Below are 25,187 nucleotides of genomic sequence, written 5' to 3'. Positions count from 1 at the left end.
TTCTAGCCGCGCAGGGGAATGTGGTCACCACCTGGACCATGAAGGGTGGGGACAGAGCCACGGGAAGGGGGGGATGCCAGGTGGCCTCAGGCACAGCACCTGGGACTGTGAGTAGCAGGCAGGCCTCTGGGGCTGCATTTGGCTGGGAGTACACGCCCCTCATTCAAGGACGCCCAACAGGAAGTGCTCCACAGGAATGCAGCGATGGGGACTGAGGGGCCTGGGGAGTGGCAGCAGTGGGTTCTACTCCACATACTCCTCTGATGTGCGCTAGTCTGACGCACAGGGCAGCCGTGTGATTGTGCTGTTGTTGTCCATCCTCACCCGAGGATGTTTTTCCATTGATTTTTAGAGAGAGTGGAAGGGAGGGGTAGAGACAGAGAGAGAAACATTGATGTGAGAGGGACACATCAACTGGTTGTCTCCTGCACACCAGCTTGCAATCGAGGTACATGCCCTTGAACACACTCGAACCCAGAACCCTTCAGTCCACGGGCTGATGCTCTATCCACTGAGCCAGTCCGGCCAGGGCTGAACGGCATCTGCAACCAAGATTCCGGCAAATAAAACGAGGCTCCCGGGCCTCTGGGCGTTTACTCGTGCCGTTCCCCCACAGAGACGCCCTTCCTCTTCCTATCAGCCTGAGGAACGCTCGGCGTGTGCACCCCAAAGCCGGCTCCCCTGAGAACCACTGGCGTCCCCCAGAGCCCAGCTCCCCATCCTGGCTCACTGGTGCTCACTTGCACACACAGCTAGTACAGTGGACTCGTCAATCGGGTGCTGGTACACAGACCATTTCTCTGATGAGCTATCAGTCACTTGAGGGCAGAGGACCTGCGGCCTTCGTCGGGGTCGCCCCTCATCCAGGGGCTGGGCCCAGAGCCCTGCACGAAGCGGATGCTCACAGACTCCCATGGGCTCACCCACAGGTGGCCTAACAGGACAAATGGTCAACGGAAAGGTGGATGACAGTCCACACGTCCGTCAATGGCAGCATCTTGGGCTGGGAAACGAGCGAGTGTAGGAGTGAAAGAACGAGCACCTAAGTTAGTACGAGCAGGGAGGTCGGAAAATCTCACATCTGGGAGATGCCAGAGCAGACCTCCCGCTCCCTGGACCACTCACCCCTTGGCGGACACAGCAGGCCCTGGCAGGAACCGCGCCGCTGGCGGATCCACGACTCACCCGTTCACCGTCCAGCAGCAGGTGAGCCCGGAAGACGGCGGCGTCGCCTATGGGCACCTCCTCGTTCCTGTACAGGATCTGGAAGACGCGGCTGTGCACGGTGCTCTCGTGGACGCAGGCCGCGTGCAGGCTGCCGGCCTCTGCAAAACAGGAGGGCGAGGGGCCGTGAGCCCCCAGACCCTCAGACCGCAGCCTCCTTGGTGTCGGTCCGGCACGAGAGCAAGGCCCCACCCTGTTCCCCTTCCTGCCGTGTGGCCTTGGTCAGGCCCCGGAATCGGAGCGTAAATGAGGGAGAGTCCTGGCCGCCCACTTCTCGTGATGGGCATGCGGCTCCTTGAGATGAGGGTAGGAGTGTGTGTTGAACTGTGCAAGTCTCCCCACCGAGCAGACTCCCTGGCGAGCCGAACGTGGTCCCAGGACGATCACCTCCTGGGCATTTCTAGAATCAGGAACCACAGGGCTACCTGGGGGCCCAGCTGGTTAGGTTTCCGGGGAATGGGCAGAAGAGAAAGCCACTTGCAGGAGACGCTCACTGGGTTTTTCCAGGAAATGAGCGGCGTGACTTTTCCTAGCGCCTGTGTTTTCTGAAGTCGGGCCGGGGCACTCATTGCGGGTACCGAGACTGACCTTCTATGAGGCCATGGAGGCTGCCACGCTCCCGGGAGACCCTGTCACCACCAGCAGGGACCCTGCACAGGAGGGAGGGGGCTCCCGGGGGAGAAGGGCCCAGGAGCCTGGTGACTTTGTCTGGAGTGTGGAAGGTGGGGGTCCCTGTGGGACTGGACAGACTCCTCCCCGTAAGGAGTGGGCCTATCCGGCAAGGACACCTATTCCCAGGAATAAGGGTGCCGCCACAAAAGCTGGGGCCCCGGGGATGACTCTGGGGGCTCACACAGGCCCACGGGGTCATGAGTCAGAGGCCAGCTGGGCCACACTGTGACCTGGGCCAGCTCACCAGGCACAGGCTGAGATCTGAAGACGACGATGGATATGTGAGTGTCACTAAGGGGTTATGACCTGGGGTCCAAGGTGTGGGCCCTCGAGGCCGTGCATACACGTGGCCCAGCAAGGAATTCGCCATGGAGAGTACATCCCCCCCATCTGTGGGGAGTATGACCCATCCCATGATGCTGTAACCTCAGATAGCACCTGGTCCTACACAGGGGTGGGCACAAGTGGGTCCGCAGTTGTCCGCGTGGAAAAAGACACGCAGGCTGTGATGATGACAACGGCTTTACTGACTGAAAAGCACATCACCCTGCACCTGCCAAGCCCCTGCTGTCCACGCCTGTATATACCGCTTCTCCTGTGTGTACACACCTATGCAAATGTGCCCTCATCAGCCAGGCACAGCAAGCGGAGAGTGAAACAGAACAACCAGAACAATACACTGTAATACAAGGTATGTGACTGTGAGGGTGGTTGAGCTGGCCCTACGTGACCGTGGAGAAGCCCCAGCCCAGGTGAGGGCTTACCACAGACCCGGCCCCCACAGTGCCAGGCCGGGCAATGTTTACAGAACGCACCCAGGCCCGAGGATTTGGCAGAGGCGTTGGATGAGCACAGTGGGAGGGAGCTGGATCTGGGCTTGGGAAGCCAGCCCGCTGCGGCTGCCTCTGTTTCCCCTGTGTCCCTGCGGGGACCAGCCCCACTCCCTCCCCGGTCCTGTGCCGACAGCCTGCACTGAACCCACCTGAACGCAGGGTGGACTTTCTGCAAAGAGCAGAACCCAGGCTCCATCTTCTCTCCTGAAACCCACTCTGTTCTCAGGCCATCAGGAGACCCTGCTATGTGACTGCGTTCCTGCACCATCTGCTGGGCCATCTGCTGCCCGGAGCCGCCAGCACTCACCTGGTGTTTGTAAGTGCGGCAGCACCCCTCCCAGCTGTGTCCCCTGTGGGTCCAAGGAGCACAGAGCCGCTCTCCAGCCCATGGAGACCATGGAAGGCGGGGCCAGCGGGGACTGCTACAGAACTAGTACGGAGCCCTGAGAGTCACTGCTGAGCGGGCGAGCCCGTGATCACTCTACGCCCGTCTCTGCAGGGACAGAAGGTCCCTCCGAGGGCCAGTCCCACTGCCCGGGGCTGAGCCACACCTGACCAGCCCAGAGAGGTCAGCAGCCTCAGCCCCAACTCAGCTGCCCCCCCGCCCCACAGCTATGACTGAGTGGCGCTCCCCATTCACAGGGTGTTCTCCCTGTACCCTCTCCTCTATGCCTCACCTTCCCCTATCAACTCCCTGACCTGGTCCATTACCTGGGTCAAGAAAGGGGGCAGGACCATCCAAATTGGTTAGCCCAGGAACCAATCAGAGAGCAGCACCCTGTAGGCCACCTGCTGGGCCAGCCTCAGTCCTTGGTTCCAGGAAGGGACTGTAGGGAGTGTGAGGCCCTGGGGGCAGGGCCAGGCTAACTGGCCAGTGTTGGGGGGGGGAGGGGCAAGGAAAGGTCAGGGCAGTGGTTTCTCTCTCTCTGTCCCCTCCCTCCCTCCCATTCTTTCTAAAAATCAATGGAAAATATATCCTCTGGTGAGGATTGAAAAATAGATTATTAAAATACTTAAAAAAATAATTTCCTTTTGCCTGGCTGGCATAGCTTCGTGGTTGAGCATTGAACTATGAACCAGGAGGTCACGGTTCGATTCCCAGTCGGGGCATATGCCCAGGTTGCGGGCTTGATCCCGTGTAGGGTGTGTAGGAGGCAACCCATCAATGATACTCTCTCATCATTGATGTTTCTATCTCTCTCTCCCTTCCTCTCTGAGATCAATAAAAATATATTTTAAAAATAATAATAATTTCCTTGTTACTTGACCATTACAAAAAAATCATAAACACTGTAGAGAAGGCGAGTTGTGCACACTTGATGAACCAAAATTAGCCACCAAGCTGCAGCAGTGGCCCCCAAACACCCCCCTCTGTCTCTCTCCTCATTTATAAACTCTCTGAGATGGAAAATAAAACCAGACGCCTCCTCCCAGCCCTGGGCCAGGTGCACTCACTCCCCTGCCCGATCAATGGCCATTCATTAGTGCCATGGCTGCCGATCGGGGAAATACGGGCCAGCCAATAGCACCTATCGCAGGCGGCGGAAAAGCACATTTACTCCAGGGAAGAAAAACAAGAACATTCATTTTCAGGACTCGCGACTTCTATTGTGCGTGAAACTTGAACAATATCGACCTGACCTTCTCCTCTAGACTGAAATGATCAATCCTGGACGTGTGCTCACGAGCAGCCTTCGGGTGGGATTTTGGGGGAAGGCAGAGGGTCCTTTAATGAGGTCAGGAAGTGAAGTTCCTGTCACTCATGCCTCCATCTGCCACTGCCTCAGCACATCAGCCCTGAGGGCGAAGGCGGGATACCATGCGGTTGAGCTATAGAGTTTCTTTCCTCATAGAATTTATACAAAAGTAAGAGGGGAAAAAAGAAACCCTCAAGTAGTCATTCCTTGTGATGTCATAAATGCTACAAAAATAAAAACTGGCCCTAGCTGGTGTGGCTCAGTCAACAGAGCATCAGCCTGTAGACTGACTAAAGGGTCCTAGGTTCGATTCCCGGTCAGGGCACATGCCTGGGTTGTGGGCTCCATCCCCTGTGTGGGGCATGCAGTAGGCAGCTGATCAATGACTCTCTCTCATCTCTGATGTTTCTATTTCTCTCTCCCTCTCCTTTCCTCTCTGAAATCAATCAATCAGTAAATATATATAAAAGAAAAAGAAAAACCGAAGGAAACGGAAATATGGTGCCTTAACTTGGGGGGTGGGGGTGTCAGCTGCTGGTCTGGAGGTGACAACAACCGTTCCTACAGGTTATTAACATTGAAGCTTGGCAGGGGCCGCAGCAGACCCTGCAGACCAATGAGAAAAGCAGGCTCCACGCAGGGCTCGCAGAGGGAGCGGGTGCAGCCCACGGATCTCAGAGCCCCTGGGATGCAGGCCTAGAGCAGAGGCACCCCTGCTCTCAGCCAGGCCGGGCACTGGGCCCCCTGGGCTCCCATATTCCTGTAGAACCATCACTGGGTCACGCGGGAGTTGGGGGTGCAGGCAGGGACAGGAACAAGCTCCTGCCTTGGGCAAAGTGCTCCCCGGAGTGATCCTCCCCAGTGGGCCCAGGTGCCCGTGACCCACAGTGGCACTGAGGTGGGTGGCCTGGGAGGGCGGTGCTGGGTGCAAACAGGTAGTGAGGAGGAGCTCATAATTAGTCAGAAGTAGCCACTGGACAGGGCTGGGACTGCCCTGCAGAACCTGCGTACATCCCTTCTGCTGGTCCAGGGGACTCGAGGGGCGAAAGGTGAGGAAGGAAGGGCTAGGCATTCGACACGGAAGGAACAGCAAGAACCTGGAAAGCCCGGAGCCTGGGGCCCTCACACCACTGAATTCTGCTTCTCTCTTTTTAAAATATGTTTTTATTGATTTTTGAGCAAGAAAGGGACAGGGATAGACAGAAACACTGATGAGAGAGAAACATCGATCGGCTGCCTTCTGCACGCCCCCTACTGGGGATGGAGCCCACAACCCGGGCATGTGCCCCAACAGGGAATCAAATGGGCGACCTCCTGGCTCATGGGTCGATGCTCAACCACTGAGCCACCACAGCCACGCTGGACTCTGCCTCTCTAGACACCACAGCCCGCGCTTCCTATGTCCCAACAAGACCGCTGCACGAATGAGCGTCACAGACGTCAGCGGACCCCGCGTGTTTGGGTTCTTCCTGGCTCTTTGTCAATCCATCACACCTGTCTAGTTGTCTGTATTTTTCTTTCTTTTAACTCGGAAATGCATGCAGGTAGCAGAACATCAGTCTGGATGATCACAGGCCAGGGTGACTGGCCAAGAGTCCTCCCATGGCTGAACGCACAGAGGGGCCCACGAAGGGGGGCAGGGCCCATGCTGGCATCAGAGGTGTCAGTGGACACATCTCCGAGGCTCCCTCCTCCGCCGAGATCTCAGCAGGAAGCAGGGCTCACACCCCTCCTCTCAGTAAAGATCACCGACCTCCTTCTGGCAGAAACAGAATGGGAGGGGGCACAGCACAGGCAACCGCGACGGGGGCTGCAGACCCCTGAGGGCACACCGTGCCCGCAGTGACCCACGAAGGCCTGCCGGTGGGGACGAACCCCCCTCCACCCCCTGCTCACCTGTCTGCCCAACGACGGAGGCGCTCAGTCTGTGGGGGATCCTTGAGGACACCTTCAAGGCCACGCGGATCTGGTAATACCTAAGAAAGAGCAGAAGATCACACTACTTATTGCTGGCTTCTTCTAGAAACACCTAGGCTCAATCCTAAGGGCCTAGGGAACCGGGGATGTTTCCAGACACGCGTTGTCACCCGGCCCCAGGGAGGCTCGCTTCGTAGCATGAACAGTGGGAAAGGGATGGGGCGGGGCAACTGGAGACAGGAAGCTGAGTTCACCTGAGAATTAAAAACTTGTTGTCTGGCCCGAGCCAGTTTGGCTCAGTGGACAGAGCGTCAGCCTGCGGACTGGAGGGTCCTGAGAGAGAATCATGCATCAGCCGCCTCCTCCACACCCCCTACTGGGGAGTGAGCTCGCAACCGGCCATGTGCCCTGACCGGGAATCGAACCGTGACCTCCTGGTTCATAGGTCGACGCTCAACCCCTCAGTCACAGGGGCCAGGCCCACTTCAGCATTTTACACATTGGACCCTAAATCAGTGACCACACAGGAGCAGTAACAGCCCTCGCAAGACAATGAGCAGTGGCCACTGTGGCCACGGCGCGAACCCTGGAGCACTGGGCCCACAGAATGAGAGACACACGGGTGGAATTCCGGGGCCAATACCCGTCAAACCCTCGTTTCTACAAATGCAGAACGACACGTGCAGTATTTCTTTAGTAAAAGACCGATGCATGGCCACAGCTGCATCGTGACAGAAAGAGACGGGGATCCCACCACTGCCCCGACCCCACATTGCCACCAGCTGTGACCTCCCAACGGCGTCTTCTCGGGACAGAAAGGGGGCGCCCGTGGCCAGAGGCCTGCACCCCCTCCTGTCCGACAGGCCTCGGTGCAGTTACAGCCACGCTCGAGATTTATGAAGCGCCACTGCGCCCAGGCCTGTATCAGGACTCGCGGATGCGGTCTCGTTCGGTCCTCCGTAACCCCCTGTGAAAGCCAGCATCTGAAGTGCCAACCGAGCAAAACATCGGCCATTGTTGTTTTTCAATTTTGTTTCTCATTGATTTCGAGAGGAAGGGAGAGGGAGAGAGAGAAACATCAATGTTGAGAGAGAAGCATTGATCGGCTGCCTCCTGCACACCTCACACCCGGGGTTGAGCCCACAACCCAGGCATGTGCCCTGCCCGGGAATTGAACCGTGACCTCCTGGCTCATAGGTCGACGCTCAACCACTGAGCCACGCCGGTCGGGCGGGCCGTGGTTGCTATGAAACCACTTATCCACAGCAGGGAGGCGGCCAAGGGCACCGGGCACTCACTCCAGAGAGGAGTCTTGTTGCCACACCTTCTGGAGTCCCATTTGGTGACAGATATCAAACCCTTTTCCAACCAATTCCAAAGCACCATCTCAATTCTTCCTCCTTAAAACACTGGAGGCCAAGGAGCCTTCCTTCAGGGAGTGACTCATCATTTGGAACTTCAGATGTGTCTACAGAAATATGTTGGAAGAAATACGTTCAAAACCACAGAGAATACAAATGCTACCCTTTCCTTCCTTTGTGTCCCTTACAGCTCTTACCACCACATGGAGAGAAAAGAAAAAAAATCTAACAAACACGTGCTCTCAGTTGATTCTGGAAATCTCCATCATGACAGCTGCTGGAGGAGACAGCCGTGCCCTGTTCACCTCTGTTTCCAGCAACTAACACGGAGCTGGCGCATGGCTGGCACTCACCCCGTGCCAGAGGAATGAATGAGTGAATTTATGAATGAATGAATGAACATGCCCCAGGAACAGCGGCTCCCTCAACAAACCCCAGGTTATGCCTTCCAACCCCCACATGGCCCCTCTGTGAGCGCCTGGGGATCCACATGCAACAGAAGCAGGAATGTATTCTGATGGGAACAGGGCTCTGTGACATTTAGTGGTAATCACTTGCCCATCCAGTCTATTATGAAACAGCCAGTCTGACCCAGGGACACTGGCCAGGGCCTCAGGTACTCATCACTGTGTTTGTGAAAAGGTCAAAACCAAGACTCTGAAGTCCGGGAGCCAAGTCGGCAAACCTAACAGGGTTCCTTGACTGAGCCCCTTCTCCACGGGTGACAATTCCTGTGTCAGCTCACAGAGCTGTCAGGACAGGCGGACAGGCGGACAGGCAGACGGGGCAGTGCCACTGGCGTGATGCTCAACCCCCATATCTCATTAGAAATAAAATATCGTTATTATTTCCTAGGACATGTGGGACCCAGACATCGTCCCCCACCCACGATCCCGATCTTTCCTCCGGCCTCCCAGGGGGGAAGCTGGGACGGGACGAGGGTCTGGGTGGACGAGATGCAGAGATGCCTGCAGCACACCGTACCTGACGAGACAGAATGGCAGACCCAGCACTAAGGCTCTCTACAGTCTATGACAGTGGCCGCCAACCTTCCGGACCTCACAGACCACCAGTGGGCCGCAGGCCAGGGGTTGGCGATCGCTGCTCTCTGATATGGGGCGCCCCCTGGTGGGGAAAATTCTCTTTCTTTGAGTCTCCTGAGGCAGTACTGCACAGTGGTCAGGGGTGTGGACTCTGCAGCTGGCATGTGACCAGCTTGCTGGTGGAAGAGCAGCTGATCCTGGGTGAAACTCTCAGGCCTGGTAGGGGAGCCGGGGACGTCCTGACAAGTAAGGGAGGCCTTGTGTTCAAAAGGAACCAAAAAAGGCAGACCCAGGAAGTGGCCGCTATATTTTTACTCTACGCTCATCCACCGAGCCGTCTGTTCTCACAGTATCCAGCCACCATGTCAAGACCGCACGGCATTTTGTTAAATTATTGGCCTTGCTAGCAAACAACAAAATATTTTGTCGTGTCTCACTCGGCTGCCATTGGTCGCATTATCTGGTGGTTCCTGCCCAATGAGGCAGCCCAGCTGGGCTTTCTGATCCCCGTGGGTGGCCAGGTGGCCACGCTGCTCTCGGAAAGGTGCGGCTGCCAGGCTCCGTCGCCCGGGGAAGCTCCGTTTGCCAGTGAAAGAAAGGCTCCTTCCGAGAGCCGATACCCAGCGGGACTCCACCCAAGCCCCTGGCACCGGCGATGCCCACAGGTGGCAGTGCATCCCCTTTGATTTGAGGGAACGTTGACTTTCCTCGCCTGCGCATGGCTTGATTAGCTTGATTAGTCCTGCTTCTGCAAAGCTGGAGGGGACACGGGCAGATGGGAACCTCAGACCAGAAAATCTGCTGCGCGTCGCCCCACCGCCGGGGTCTCGGCAGAGAGAACATTTCTGATTGGCAAGACCGCCCCCGCCGCCCCAGCAGTCAGCGCAGGACAAGCTGGGAAGCAACCCGGCTCTTTCTGTGTCCACTACGCCCCTTAGCAACACCTGGGTGAGCCAACACGCTGATAAAAAACACACGCAGCTTTTGGTGGTTTCTGTTAATCCTCACTTGAAGATATTCTTCCATTGCTTTTCAGAGAGAGTGGAAAGAAGAGAGGGGTCTTCCCGCAGAGGGACGAAGGCAGGGTGTGAGGACGCGGTGGCACCCGCGCTGCGGCGTTCACCCCCACAGGCCCAGGTAGGACACCGGATCGCCAGGTACGGGGGAGCATGTCCCGGAGCAATCATAGCCTCTGAGCACAGACTTTCTCACCTGGAAAATCAATCACTGATTGTATATGATGGACAGATGGGGATTGGCACATGGAAGCCCCGGTGCAGGGCACGAGATCGTGTAAGCACCAGGTCCTTTTAAAGCTACTTTTGTGCTCTGGTCGGGGGCTCAGTGGTTGAATATCGCACCAAAGGGTCGTGGGTTAGATTCCCAGTCAAGGGAACCTACCTGGGTTGCGTGTTCGCTACCCTCCCCTGGTTGGGGCAGGTGCAGGAGGCAACCAGTCGTGTCTTTCTCACATCCATGTTTCTCTCTCTCCCCCTCCCTCCTTCCCTCTCTTCTTTCCACTCTCTCTGAAAAGCAATGGAAGAATATCCTCAAGTGAGGATTAACAGAAACCACCAAAAGCTGCGTGTGTTTTTTATCAGCGTGTTGGCTCACCCAGGTGTTGCTGAGGGGCGTAGTGGACACAGAAAGGGCGGGGAAGACCCCAAGGCCACCCAGATCGTTTGCACAGCCCCTGCCAGGACCCAAGACGGCTACTTTGGGCTCATCGTCCAATCCACTGCACCAATACATTGGGGTACAACTTAATTATTGAATATGTATTGATATTAAGTGATGAGAAAACACCTCCTACCAATAGGTGGATAAGTTATCTTACTGTTACTCTCAGGTCCTTTGTCGTCATTAACAACACCAATGGCAACATTGAGTAAGAATAAAGGTCACCAGTTCTTACAAGCTGACCTTGAATCCGGCCAGGCAACTTCCTTTCCAAGACCCCCACCTGGGCCCCTCCCCCAAACTGCTGACAACCTCACCAAGAACGGAGGGGGTTCCCACAGCGCTTCCCGAGGAAACATGATTGGACGAGGGTGTTAGTCCACAGGGAGCTTGAGTAGGACCTGCCCAACTCGAACTTCTTGGCTGCAGTGACCAGTCCTGGTGCTGAGGGAGGCTGGGCACGTCTGCCCCTCTCTGCTGCAGTCTGGGGCTCTGAATCCCCTCCAGGTGTCAAACCTAGGACAGCCGACAGTTGTGACACACCTGAACACTCTCAGCAAATGAAGCCTCAACTCTGGTCCCACCAGGAGACACTGGAGAGGACTCGGAGCACCGTTTGGCTTCTGTGGTGTGAGGGGACCAGGGTGAGCTCGGGCAGCGTCGGGGGATCGAGGGGAAGGTCCTGTGCAAATCCAGGCGGGCGCGGTGGTGCTCACACGAGGCGTTAGCAGGTGAGGCACATCATAGGCAGAGGTTTGCTAGGGTTCCCAGCTGACTCGGATATGAAGTGTGAGACAGAGAGGTCAAGAGTCGCCCTAAGATGCTCCGTTCTTGTCGAGGACCCTTGTCGAGATGTCCTCGACAACCGGATGGAGTTGCCAGGAATTGAGATGGGTTGTGACGGAGAGGTTTGGGGGGAGGGGGGGGCAGACAGATGGTCAGAGTGGATATACTGAGTAGAGGCGAGGCCTTTTGGACAGCAAGATGGCCACATGCAGCCGAATGCCTACCTGGCAAGTCCCAAAGTCCTGAGGAGCCTGAGCTGATGACATAAACCAGGACGCCAGTGGCACCGGGACAGTATTTACCCCCATGGAACCAGGGGACCAGGAAGTGAGTGTAGATAGAGGGGCATTGCCAATCTGGTTGGTTATAACCTGAGATGCTGAATGGGATGCATTTTAATCAAAGGCAGGGTTACTCTGCCTTAAACATCCAGAACCACGCCCAGGCTCCTAGCTGCACACGCCTCGTGTTCAGTAAGCACAGCGCAGCCCGTGGACCAGGGCTCCATCCATCTCCCCCTCCCGCTCCCCCTCGCGCTGCCTCTAAGCACCTGAGATTAAAGACTGATCTCAGCTGGGGCTGCGAGAGGCCGGCAGGAATCCCGTCTTGGCCTCCATGCCTATGCCTGATCCTCAGGGTTCAATCTGTTTTCTCAGCACCGGGCGTGAAGACAGCATTGGGCTCCTTCTTTCCTGGCTATAAACCCGGCACACCGCCTCTACGTCACACCGCTTCTCACGGCTCGACCGCCCGCTGCGCCACGGGGACGGGGACAGCGGCGGTGGGCCTGAGCTGTCCACAGGCCCCACACACGACGAGTCTGTCGGATTGAACTGCAGCGAGAAGGCTGTCACGCAGCGAAGAGAACAGACCGTAAATGCGCCCACCACACCGACAGCCTTGGTGACCAGGTGAGGCAGTGGGTGAGATAAGCAACCTCAGCACCATCCTTTCACAATACAGATGCCCATCAGATCATCACACTGTACACCTTACACCCCACAGTCACATGTCACATATCTCATGAAGCTCGGAAAGAAAAGCAGAAAGCAGAACTCCCCAGGAGGCCAGGGGCAGGAGCATGTGTCCATGAGGTCCGGGTCAGCGTGCTGAGTGGAAGCACCTGCTAAATCCAGGAAGGAACAGCCATCCCGCCCGCCCGGCTCTCAGCAGCCAGACTGTTTAGCCCAGAGTCCTAGAGGTGGTCGGAGGACAGACAGGCTGTCGCGGGCTCAGGGCACCTGGGCAGCAGTGAAATCCCGGACTCCAATTTACCCCAGGACTTCTTTTGTAAAATATTTTTTAAATTTTATTTCAGAGAGGAAGAGAGAGATAGAAACATCAATGATGAGAATCATTGATTGGCTGCCTCCCACATGCCCCCCACTGGGGATCAAACCTGTAACCTGGGCATGTGCCCTGACCGAGAATCGAACTGTGACCTCCTGGTTCATAGGTCGATGCTCAGCTACTGAGCGACCATGTGACTTCTAAGAAGGTCCCTGCAAAGCAAGCGAAGAAGCTGAGACCTGAGGAGGTGAATCACTTGCCCCGGGCACCTGGCCAGTGACAGAGAAGTGGAACCCGAACCAAGATCTCTGTCCCTTGGGGACAGATCTACGGGCTGCCCCATGCAGGCCATCAGTGTCCGCGGGAGGCCCGAGGGAGGGCCACTGGGATTGTGAGCTGGAGGGGCCCACACCACCCGGGCATTCGCTCTGCATTGACTCAGCCATGAGGTAATCCGGCCTGTGGGTGGTTCTGGGCTCAGCATTTAATCTCTGCAGGAATAGTCAGCCCCTGCAGGCTCCTGTCCTTGCAGACCTGCTGAGTCATCCACAGCCGGGACTCAATCGAGGACCAAAGGCCTAAGGCAGTGTGGGCTCACGGAGTCCCAGACTCCACAGGGACAGGGTCACTATGAACAGGAATGTGGATTCGCTAGAACATCCTCCCGAGAGCCCATCTCCAGAGGCACCGGGTGGCCCACCCCTACTCGCTGGCCAGAGGCAGGATGGGAACGCTGCCAGGGGGAGGGAAGAGCACGTTTTTATGAAAATAAGAATTATGGAATCAGAGAGAAAGAATGCCTCTTAGAAATCACGGAGCCGACCTCTACCCCTCGTGCTGGATGGAAAGGCGGGTGGTAACAGTCCTGTCACACTGATTTCAGCAAAAATAAAGAGAGAACGGCTTGGTTTGCACCAGTGGGAAGTCATGTGACTGAAATCGAGTGTTAGACCAATGGCTTCCGGTGTGAAAGTGCTACCCACTGGCTATCCATGGGGGAGGGGGGCACTGTCTTTGCAAACAGGTCCCTGTCAAGGCCCTGGCACTGCTGGCCTTTAGTCCACCTGCTCACTGACCGCCCCATCCTCCCCCTCTGCAAGCTGACCACCCGGCGTGGCCCTCAACCACGTCTAACCCCCACTCCCTCTCCCAAGTGGGGAGGGCACAAAGGACCAGCAGACTTCACTAAAAGAAGTGGAAGAATAAAAAGATCATTCTGACAGCAGACGAATCAATTAATTGATCTCTGGCAAGCCAAGGTAATCGTATTTCAGAGTCTATTAAGGCCGGTCAGGGCTGCTTAGCGAATTTCACAGGGAGCTGGCTGTCCCGCCAGCGATGGCAAACGTCGGGGCATACACACGATGGCAGCTTCTTCCGGGAACCACCTGACCTAACTCAACCCTCTTCCCTCTGGTGGGCAAGGCAGGGGCGTTGCTTCAACGAGGGTTCGATCCTCGCATTTCTGAGCATCTGGCCTTTAGCATCAGATCTGACCACATGGACCGGAGGGCCTCTGCACAGTGCTCTGTGGACAGGGCCCAGTTTATCCCCAAACCATCCAACACCGCTGAACGGACAGTCCTCTCAGTGACACTGTAGAGACAGAAGACGGATCTGAACCTCGGCTGAAAAACTTCACTCAGAGGGGAAATCGGTTCCATGGAGAGCCTTGCGGGAGTTAAGATAGAACATGAAATGCGAATTCATTTTCAAGGACAGATCTTAGTTCCCATTCAGCGAACATACCAGCAATGACGGCTCACCATGCCATAAACAGGCATAAGTGAGTTATGAATATGTTGTGTGTGATTCTGGCTTTAATTGAGCCTAATTCGATAGTAGATTCCAGGCCTGAGCCTGGCTACACGAGATGCCTCCCCAGTCCGCATAGATCTGGAAGAACAGCACCCAGGCTTACTAAGTTCTATTTCTGTCCTCTCCTTTCGACCTCCTTTGCCGATGGCACTGCAGTCTCCCGGTGTTTGGGACAAGTCACCAGAACGTCCTGCTACGCCCTAGCAGCTCAATTCGCCTACGCTCGGGATCCTGAGCTCAACCCAAAGCTAGTGTCTTGGCCGCCAGGTTTAGTCATTTGTGACACAGCAGCAACAAACCGACAGGTGCTACTGTTCTGCTGTTAACGTGCCCACCTCACACGTTCGGTGTCTGTAAACGAACGCTTCCTGGCCCGTGTCATGGGGAAGGAATGCAGGCCTGTGAGGACACAGACGGGTCCCCTAACCACGCTGCGTCCTTGCTATTATGTGCAATAACCTTGAGAGGTATAAGTCTACGATGAAGATGTATTGAGATCTTGCATGGAAAATGCCAAATTCAGAGTACCCCCTCAAACACTGAGAGCAACTATATTTTCATTATGTCTTTAAGAAGGATGGTGTAAATTCTCCACTTTTGAGAGAGCTGGGCCCAGGTTTTATGACGCGTGGTTTGGAAAGACACCCTATCAGCATTGAGCCCACAAACACCTTTTTATGAGAACTGCACACGCTTCATTTCCCATGAGTTCACTTTCCTTTAACACGGACTGGCAGCTTCCATGGACAGATCGACTATGGAGAGAGGGGGTGGGAGAAAGTATCATTGTCCAGTCTCTCAGTATATGGTTTATCTTTAAGAACACTAAAGGCTTGGGCTTCCCAGTTGGCAGGGAAAATGATGAAAATCCTTTCTTCATTAATCCAGAATGTCTTGGAACCTGTCCTCCCTACCTGCACCCCCCACCCCCGCCAGGAGAATGAAACACCCCCCATACACACACTCCAGGCAGAGAAACACTCACCCTCTGTGGAACAGATCCACGTTATAGAACTTATGGAGCTCCACAGAAAACTCTACCGTCCCTTGTACTTCAGACATGATCTTCTTGGTTCATTACCTGAAAGGCAAGAGAGAAATGTATAGAGTGAGCTCCCACCCGCCACACTGAGCCCGAGCTTCCAGAACAGGAAGCCCAGCAGCGCTCATGCGGGTGGGTGAGCGTGGCCCACGAACGGGCCTCGGGAGTCCGCTGGACGTCATCGCTCCCACTCCTTTTCTAGGGAGACGGTGAGATGGAGTGAGCTGCTTGCTGCCACACAGCTCACCCTGGGAGGGCCAGGACTGGGGCTCAGACACCCTAATTCTAAAGCGGGACCCAACGCATCAGGCTTCCCTTCCTCACTGTGGCGTCCTAGGATTCTGGAGGCCTGGACTCCACGTCCATTAGCATTGAAGAATTATGGGTGCTTTTCCTTGCAATATTTCTAAACTGTTCAATCCGTTATTCACGCTTCCTAACATGTTTTAGAACATTTTCCGTTGCCTCGGAGGAAAGTTGTTAAAAATATTAAGGACTATTTTGGAGAAATACCACGATCCCAACCCTTCCTGAGATACTGCTTGGCATCCAGTCCTCTGACGAGCATGTTCTCTTTTAAAGTTTAAAATGTCGTTTTTCTCTTAGAGCAGTGGTTCTCAACCTCGGCTGCACATTAGAATCACCTGGGAATCTTTTTAAAATCCTGATTTCTGGGCCTCATCCTCCGGAAATTCTGTTTCTTTGTTACTAATGTTGTGGCCTCACCCCATAACAAAGAAACAGAATTTCCGGAGGATGAGGCCCAGAAATCAGGATTTTAAAAAGATTCCCAGGTGATTCTAATGTGCAGCCAAGGTTGAGAACCACTGTGTTAGAGCATCAGCCTTCAGAGTGTGTGGCCTTCAAAAGATAAAACGAAAACCAGTGTGTCGATCCTCACACCCATCAGCACTCACTTTAGGAAGAGGGCGCGGAGCTAACACACCCGCCTGGACGGCCCACCTGTCACCTCCCCACAGAGGAGTCCCCAGGCTCATGGGTGCAAGGCAGCTACACAGGAAGCCCTTCCTCACGGGCGCGGTCGCAGCCCCCTGCACAGGCCCCCCCTCGGGTGCACCGCCAACAGCCCTGACCACATGGCGTCCCGGAAGCAGGGTAGGAGGCCGGGTCCCGAAAGGAGGGCAGCCGCTGAGTTGGACAAAAGCAGGCCCGGCGCCTGCATCACACCCGTGGGAGGAGCAGAGGAAGGGTGGAGCAGAAACAACGCAGAGCAAGGCCCGCGGGCAGGAGTGACTGTTACTCCTCTATCCCAGCAAATGCACAGCCGGCCCCAGCTCTGGGCCTGGCCCCGTTCGGGCTGTGAGACTGAAATAACCACGCGGCCCTCAGTTCCACACCAGCGGCTCCGCCGTCCTCTGTGTGCGGAGGGAAGGCGGGGGAAGGTGGCGCCATCCATCACGCCTCCCCCGGATCCCGCAGGGGCCGCGGGAGCTGCTGGGCCGCGGGCAGGAAGGCTCTATTTATCCTCGAGGAGCCGAGCACAGGCCTTAACAGGAGAGGAGGTGAGAGGAAGCCGCCAGGTCGCCACCCAGTGAGTCAGGCTGGCATCAGCCACGTGCTATCTGCTGGTGCCCGGGCCAAGCCGCTTTCTGGCGATCTCGCTCGCATGCATCTGTCATTACCTCCCCAAGTGCCACGTGACTCAGCCTGCGTCTGCTGTCCCACAGGGACCACCCACACGGGACTCTGAGTCGGCGCTGCCAGCTTCTCCCCCAGCGTGGGCCACCCACCTCCCAGTGCCCTCCCACCAGAATGGGAAGCCAAGTAGGGCAGAGAGGGAGGTGGGACCAGGACCTGCAGCAGCCCGTCTGGGGCCGGGAGCCCAGAGGAAAGCATGCACCCTGAGCTGTTTCAGGGGATGCGGCTGCGGGCTCCTCACTGCTCCTCACCCCCAGGCCTGCGTGGGCCTGGGCCCGGGTCTCGCGGGTGCCTCCGCAGCTCTCTCCATAGATGCCCCAGAGCTGGTCCTGACTGTCCCTCCTGGTCTCAGCTCAAGGTCATTTCCACAGCAAGCCTCTCACCTTCCTCAGTTCCTTTCCAGCACATCACCCTCTTTATTATTTCTGGACTGTAAGCCACCCCCTGGGATTATGGCTTAATTTCTGTCTCCCTCCCCAGTCACCGCCAGGAGGACAGGCTCCAAGCACCTGGGCTGCCGTGTCCCTGGGGCAGCCGACGCCTGGCCCCCAGACAGAGCCCCACACGTGACTGCTGAATAAACTGGCGGAGACCACTGAGCGGAGTCCTGGAGAAAGGACAGGTTGTCCCCTCCTGGAGAAAGGAGGGGAGGGCTGACCTGTGTGAAGGGGACAGGGAGGCCTGCAGGAGGGGACAACCGTTTGGGACAGCTATCAGACTGGTACCTCATCGTTTCATTTCACTCCATCTTCAAACCCAGCCTCACCGAGGGTTGTAAACACGTCCGTGCTTCTGTGGGAGGAAGCGGATGCTCATGGCCACACGGCTAGTAAATGACGCGGCCGATCCGCAACTGCAGGGACCGCATGGGTCCTCGGCCAGCGAGGAGGGGGAGAGGGGGAGCCAGGGCCGTGCTGGGGACCTGGGGATGCACGGCTCAGAGGGAGTGACAGGGGCAGGAACAGAATGGTGGGGGCCAGCTAGAATTGTAGGAAATAATAATCATGCTCTGTTCACCGTGACTGTTTTGTTCTGAGTAAAGAAGGCGCAGCCTAACCTGGCTGGGAGTTGCACGCGGGACCTGGGAGCTCACCTGGAAGTGAGGTCCCCCCTCCCCATCGGGAGCTGCCTGTGATCATGGACAGATGAACAACCTTGTTGCAGAAACCAGAGCCGCCAGCCCTTTGAAGACCCCCAGCCTTTGCACACCCGCAGGCCTTTGCAAATCTGCAGACCTGTTAACTGCCCATTTGGCACGCCCTTTGCCTACTTCCCAGGTAATCTTCATCCTTGTACGCAACATAAGCAGCTGGCTTATGGGGGTGGGGAGCAGATTTCTGCGGATGACCTGCTGCTCCCACGTTGCCGGCAGGACTGGAATAAACGCTCATGTATGATTCAACCCTGTCTCTGCTTCGTTGGCTCAAGTAGTGACAGGCAGCCGGACCCATTGATCGTCCAGTTACAGGAGGGCCCCGGAGGGACAGGACCACGCAGGGCCTGGCAGGGCGAAGGATCAGTGGTCCCTGCAAGTGTAACATACAGCAAACCTGAAGAAGAAACCTTCAAATCTTAATCTTTGTGAAATGACAATGAACAACCTAGTTGGGGGCATGAATTAATCATGAGTTCATGCTTTTCAATTTTTAAAAACACTCTTCCCTCTACGACTGTCTCAGCAAAGGCTGCCCAGAGAGCTCCGTGAGCATAATGAGACCACTGGCTGCGGTCACTCAGCAAATATTAATATTAACTGGAGGCCGGACCGTGTCAGCAGCCACACTGGGCAGTAGGGAGACATGAATGAATCGGGGAGACATGAATGAGCAAGACAGGAGTTGGAGAAAGGGAAACACGACAACACATAATTGTTAGAGGACGGTAAGGACCACAGGGGACTCGGCAGGAGGCCTGTCACAGGACCACGAGGTGGCCCACGTGCTCCCCACCTGTGAGTGGGAGCGGGCGATGGAGACCGCCCCGCAGGCCCACACCCTCGCAGGCCGAGCACTGGGAAGTGCAAGCACCAGGTAAACACCAGCCGGGCACATAGAAGCAGGCACAGTGCTGAGTGACACTCTGGAATGGGAGTGGGGACAGGTCACAGACAGCTGCGCAGACAGCAGGGGGCTGGCAGGGGGAGGGGGGAGTGGAGAGCACAACCAGGCTTTCTGAGGGGCCCCACCTGAGCTGGGCCAGGCCTCACAGGGTCTGTTTCTCTGTCCCTCCCTCTAGCCTCCCAGCCCCCAACTCCCAGCATTCACACCCAGGAGGCTCAGGCCCTGTACTCTGTGGTCAAGGACAACAAAGGATGGATAGATAGACAGGTAGATGATAGATGAATAGAAAGATAGATAGATAGATAGATAGATAAAGAGATGATGGATGGATGGATGGATAAATGATTGATAGATGATAGATAGAAATGTGAATAGATGATAAATGGATAGACAGATGGTAGGTAGATGGATGATAGAGAGAGAGAGATGATAGTTAAACAGATAGATGATAGATGGATAGACAGAGTATACAGATAGATGATAGATGAGAAACGCCTCTCATACTGAATGTCACGCATTCAAATAAGGTTTGGAATGTAACCATCTCATTTAAATAAATGTTTGCCTTTCCTGTCTTTGCAACTGTCTCTGCAAACTGTTCTCTCCTCCTCTGGCCCTGGCCCAGGAGGCCCTCCCACCCAACGCTAGCTTCTCCTCCCAACTTGTACCTCCAGGCCTGCTTCAGGGAGTTGTCTAGGCCAGAAGCCTAAGCAGCACTTTGCTATGTGTGAAGACATTAGCTAATTAGAGTAATTCACACTAGAGTGTGAATGAAGCCAACAGTTGGAGGGGAGCAGGGAGGGGCTGCATTTTAAAGCAGGCACTGAATACATCCTGTGTTTGCTGCCTGTGCCCAGGCCTTGTGAAACTCAAGGCTGCCACCAACACTCCCAGTAAGCCTGTCCACCTCCCTCACCTTCTCCGTGAAGTCCCAGAGCCAAGCGGCCCTGTTGTCCACTCACATGTGAGTTTTCTGAGCCATCTGGGGCCAGGACCCTGCTTTGGACAGACGTGTGTGTGAATCCTGCCACCTTCCGCCCTGTGACCTTGGGCAAGCCCCTTAACACCTTCCCAGCTTCCAGGTACAATGGGCCTCGTAGGTGGGGGTGCGATGAGCTCAACACAGTCCTGGCACAAGCAGGGAACAGGTGCCGAGTGCTGGTCCACCCCCCTACCCCCCCACCAGCGTCTCTCCCCTCTTTTTCCCCCTCCAGTCCCCTGGGAGGGAATCGGAAATGGCCTCCCAGATTGCATGCTGAACAGGTCCTTTTTTTAAATAAATATATTTTTTAATGATTTCAGAGAGGAAGGGAGAGGGAAAGAGATAGAAATATCAATGATGAGAGAGAATCATTGAATGACTGCCTCCTGCCTATGATCTCCTGGTTCAGAGGTTGCCGCTCCACCACTGAGCCATGCCGGCTGGGTGAACAGGTTCTTTAACAGGTGTCTCTCCCCCAGAGAACCTCTTGGCATGTGAGTTTGGGAATCACGCAATAAATGATTGATTGATAGATAAATGATAGTTAGAAATGTGAATAGATAAATGGATAAACAGATGGTAGGTAGATGGATGGAGAGATGATAGTTAAACAGATAGATGAATAGACAGAGTATATAGATAGATGATAGATGAGAAACACCTCTCATACTGAATGTCACGCATTCAAATAAGGTTTGGAATGTAACCATCTCATTTAAATAAATGTCATTTCTCACTCCTGCAGGACTTCTCAGAGCCCTTCACGTGCGGGCACTTGGTGTGACTCTCCAGGCGGGAGAGCTCTCTAAACCACTGATGGCGAACCTTTAGAACTCAGCGTGTCAGCATTTTGAAAAACCCTAACTTAACTCTGGTGCTGTGTCACATACAGAAATTTTTTGATATTTGCAACCATAGTAAAACAAAAGATTATATTTTTGATATTTATTTTATATATTTAAATGCCATTTAACAAAGAAAAATCAACCAAAAAAATGAGTTGTCATAGGTTCGCCATCATTGCTCTAGACACTCACGCAGTCCCAGGCCTGCATTTTAGGGCCACCCTGTGCTGTGCTGTGCTGTGCTGTGCGCAGGAACAGTATCTCCTGTGAAGAGGGAACTTACTCCCCGAGACTCAGCTTCCAGCCGCAGGGGCAGACGCACTAGCAGAGCATGGCCCCCTCGCCTGAAACAAGGGTGCTGCCTCGCCCCTCGCTCCATCCCCAGGCAGCCCCTCTCTCATCCCTGGGTCCCATATGGCTCCTTCAGTGGCATAAGTAGGGGCTCCAGGCAAACAAACTAAACATGCGAAACAGAGGTTCCTTGGCTAACGGGTCCCGGGTCCCAGGCCCTAGCTAACCTGTGCCCGAGCCGGCGCGCAGTCCGCTTGTTGCAGAGCACGGTGGTGAGTGAGCCACCTCCCCAGCCCGCCCTGAGCTGCCCGGGAGCTGAATGCGCAGTGCGTGCACTCAGATTCCACAGGCAGCCGTGACCCCCCACGGCCTGGCTCTGTGACTGATGACACGTTTCCCAGAACTCTGGCCAGAAGGTCCGCGTGCAAAATCCATCCCGCAACACAGATGAATCTGGAAAACATGATGCTACACGGAAGTAGCCAGACACAAAGGACATGCGTTGTGGGTGGGAGTCCATTCTTATGAAATATCCAGACCAGGTGAGTCCCTACAGATAAGCGCCTGTGGGCCCGGCTGGTGTGGCTCAGTGGTTGAGCATCGACCTCTGAACCAGGAGGTCACGGTCCGATTCCTGGTCAGGGCACATGTCCGGGTTGCGGGCTTGACCCCAGTGTGGGACGTGCAGGAGGCAGCCGATCCATGATTCTCTCTCATCATGGATGTTTCTGTCTCTCCCTCTCCCTTCCTCTCTGAAATTAGTAATATATATACTTTTTTAAAAAAAAAATAAGACAGGCACTTGTGGCTTCCAGGGCCCGTGGGGAGAGGTCCCTGTGAGTGACAGCTAACAGCCCGGGGCGTCCTTCGGAGAGACGAAATGTTGGCACTAGGCAGAGGTGGTGGTGGCACAACATGGCGAATGTGCTAAATGTCACAATCACGCCATTCAAATGTGACGGTATGTGAGCTTCTCCTCAATCAAAACCATGCAGTCTCCGGCACCACGCAGGCGTTAATGCTGCTCCTCACAGACAACTGCCAGCGAAAGCAACGCAAAGGATGTCACACATGGGCTGTGCGGTTTGATTGTCTTCGCTCTGACTTCCAGGCCGCCCGCCCCGCCCCTCCTGGGGCTCCATTCTTGGTTTACCAGGGGAGGGGACACTCTTCCTGCCCAGGGCCATGTGGATATTTATAACACCATTCACAGGCCATACAAAACTAGCGGCTTAAACATTAGCCTGCAGTATTGGGTCAAACATTTCACTACCTCACCCCTAATGCCTTGGCAGGGCCAGACCAAATGGTTTCGCTGGCCTTATTCGGCCCGAGAGCCAGACGTTCCCCACCCCTGGTTTAAACTCTACACATCAAGTCTGCACCTCATACAGGGCACCTCCAGGAGTAGCCTGGAGCTCACATCCCTGGAATCTTCTGCTCTGAAGACCCCACCCGCCGGGGTCTTCCGGCCTCAGAGAGCCTGGCACTGCCACCCCTGCCCATGGCAGCCCCTATGTGCCTGGCAGGAAGGCCTCCTGCCCCTCTGGGCCCTGCATCTGTGCTCACAGCCTAAGGAGGTGCACCCCGGCCTCCAGCGCCTCCATAGCCTTGGCCGGGAGGGGGCTCTCCTGCACATGAACCCGGCTGCGCCCCTCCCTCGGCTCCCAGACTCAGACCCAGAGGGAGACCAGGTTCTGCAGCTGGCTCTCCAGGACTGCGTGATGGGAAGGGAGCTGCTGCAACATGGGAAGATGCCACGGGGCAGCACCTGCCGGGCCCAGAAGGGTCAAGGCGTGGCCCTCCCCCTCCCAAGCTGGGGTCTCCTCGGGTCTGCACAGAGGAAAGGCCCCGAGGAGGGAGGAGGCCCCGACTGGGTTTTCAAGGGTATGCGGGTTCACTTCTAGCCAGAAGGATGCTGCTAAAAATAGCAGTCCTTCTCTGGATGATTTCACATTAAATCTGCTCACCTTACATGTCACATCCTACTACCTCCTTCCCGCCCCTCCAGGCCTCGGGTGACCTGGAACAGCGGTTCACGGTGTGAGGCAAGGGGAGCCATAGTGTTCATAGAAATCAGCCTGTTCAGGGACCCCAGAGGGAGGGCTCTGTGCATTTGCCTGCAGACCCGACAGCCTGATTTGGGGAATAATGCTGCCGACATAAGGCAAATCAGTGACACGCACCTGGACCCTGCGTGGATTGGCAGGCCACCCACTCTCCGTTCTGGAATATCGGGGGAGTGGAGGCAGTTCCAGGGACCGGGACTGGGTGGTAGACCAGAAGCCCAGTCATTCCCATAGTCCAGTGGTCAGCAAACCGCAGCTCGCCAGCCACCTGCGGCTCTTTGGCCCCTTCAGTGTGGCTCTTCCACAAAATACCACGTGCGGGTGCGCACGTACAGTGCGATTGAAACTCCATGCACAGAAGTCGGTATTTTGTGGAAGAGCCACACTGAAGGGGCCAAAGAGCCACATGTGGCTCACGAGCCACAGTTTGCCGACCACTGCCATAGGCTAAGGGCCCAGTGTTTCCCGTACTTTATCCCAGGCTCACCCTCTACCCACTGCCTTCGGATGGGAGTGGGAGGAAGGGAGAATGAGAGGAGGAGGAGGGAGGGGAGGAGGAGGAAAAGGAGAGATGAGTCAGGCAAACTAGGTCAGCCGCCTACTCTCCGGCAGAACCCCCGACGTGGAAGAAGCTACCAGAGGAATCCCCTTCACCTCCTCAGCACGTTGTTGCTCAGCCTGGCGGAGCCCCGTCCCAGGCAGGGAGCTCACTACCTCCCAAGGCCGTGTGTCCCTGTTGTTCCCTTGGGCTTCCCAGGGCTCACTCCGCACTTCGGGGCGGGAACCTCCCTACCTTCAGACAACTCCCAATCCCGGACCCTCACACGCCCTGCCCCCGGGGCCGGGCTCCGGACCTGGGGTGTATGAGGAACCGTCTCTGATGAAGGGGAAACACGGGCAGACTATCTGCGGTTAACGGTCTCAGAAACTAAACCACCGAGCATGCCCACACCTCCAATGGGACTGCACGGCGCAGTGTGCTCTGCGAGCCACGTGGACATTCCAAAAACTCACAAAATGTCTGGGGCCCAAAAGAAGAGTCCTCCTGACTCACAGGATGGAGCACTATATGACATGACGAGCCTGGACACGCGTTTATATGAGTATTAGCTGGTGTCATGTCAAAAGTTTCCATGTGCACCAGAACATGGGGGGAACTGGGATCCGCAGCTGCCAGGACCGCACAACTTCTCAGAGCCTTTGACGTGACGATTCCTCCTCCACGTGTCTAGGAGGGAACGCTTCTGCCCGCCCTGATGGCAACCCTCTGAGCCTCGGCTGCCTCCTCAGCAAGGCCCACCTGAGGGGAGCCCGCCGCGGCAGAACCTTGAAAATCATGAGCGAGCCCACAGGAGGCACATGGCACTCACTGCCTTCTTCCCCGTCAGTGACAGCCGCGGGCTTGAAAGGAGCCCATCTGTTTAGCAGCCCGGGCTCTCAGCCAAACAGTGGCCCCGGGGGCGTGTGCACATCCATTTCCCAGCCTTCAGCAAAGAGAGAGAAACGCGCTTTCACCCCGGCTGACGCAGCAGCGGGGCCTGGGACGGGCAAGGACGCCAGCCGCTCCATCGAAGGCAGCATCTTACTAAAGAGATAAGGACCGGGCATCTCCTTCCTCGAGAGCCTGGTGACAAATGGACTAAGAGCAGGAAACCTCAGCTCCGGGGGATACACTTGGACGTGAAGCTATGAGAGCAAACTCGCCCATCACTTCTGGGTCCTCACAGGAAGCCTCCCCATTCCGGGAACTCAGGCCGCTCGAGCTGGGTAAGCGCGGGCACCACGGACACCCACGCTGCTCACGCACCAGGTAGCGCGTTACACATGGTTACTGAGTGCCTTCTAGTGTCTGGGCCTGGTGTGTGTGTGTGTGTGTGTGTGTGTGTGTGTGTATGTCTGTGTGTGTGTCTGTGTGTGT

General features: G+C 55.8%; 1 protein-coding gene across 1 annotated transcript in view; it reads right to left on the bottom strand.

The window, feature by feature from the left end:
* Window positions 1-25,187, bottom strand: part of FAM135B (family with sequence similarity 135 member B) — an 89,347-nt gene that overhangs the window by 35,341 nt on the left and 28,819 nt on the right. Inside the window, exons 2-4 of the mRNA XM_081111458.1 lie at window positions 15,307-15,402; window positions 6,323-6,402; window positions 1,186-1,325 (exon numbers count right to left, since the gene is read on the bottom strand). Of these exons, the coding sequence (XP_080967584.1) occupies window positions 1,186-1,325; window positions 6,323-6,402; window positions 15,307-15,383 (297 nt within the window). The 5' untranslated portion in view covers window positions 15,384-15,402. The remainder of the gene's footprint in view (window positions 1-1,185; window positions 1,326-6,322; window positions 6,403-15,306; window positions 15,403-25,187) is intronic.

Source organism: Myotis nattereri (assembly GCF_964212035.1).
Source record: "Myotis nattereri genome assembly, chromosome: 17".
NCBI lineage: Eukaryota > Metazoa > Chordata > Mammalia > Chiroptera > Vespertilionidae > Myotis > Myotis nattereri.
Note: the sequence above shows the minus strand (reverse complement) of the source record. Positions and strands in the feature narration are given on the sequence as shown.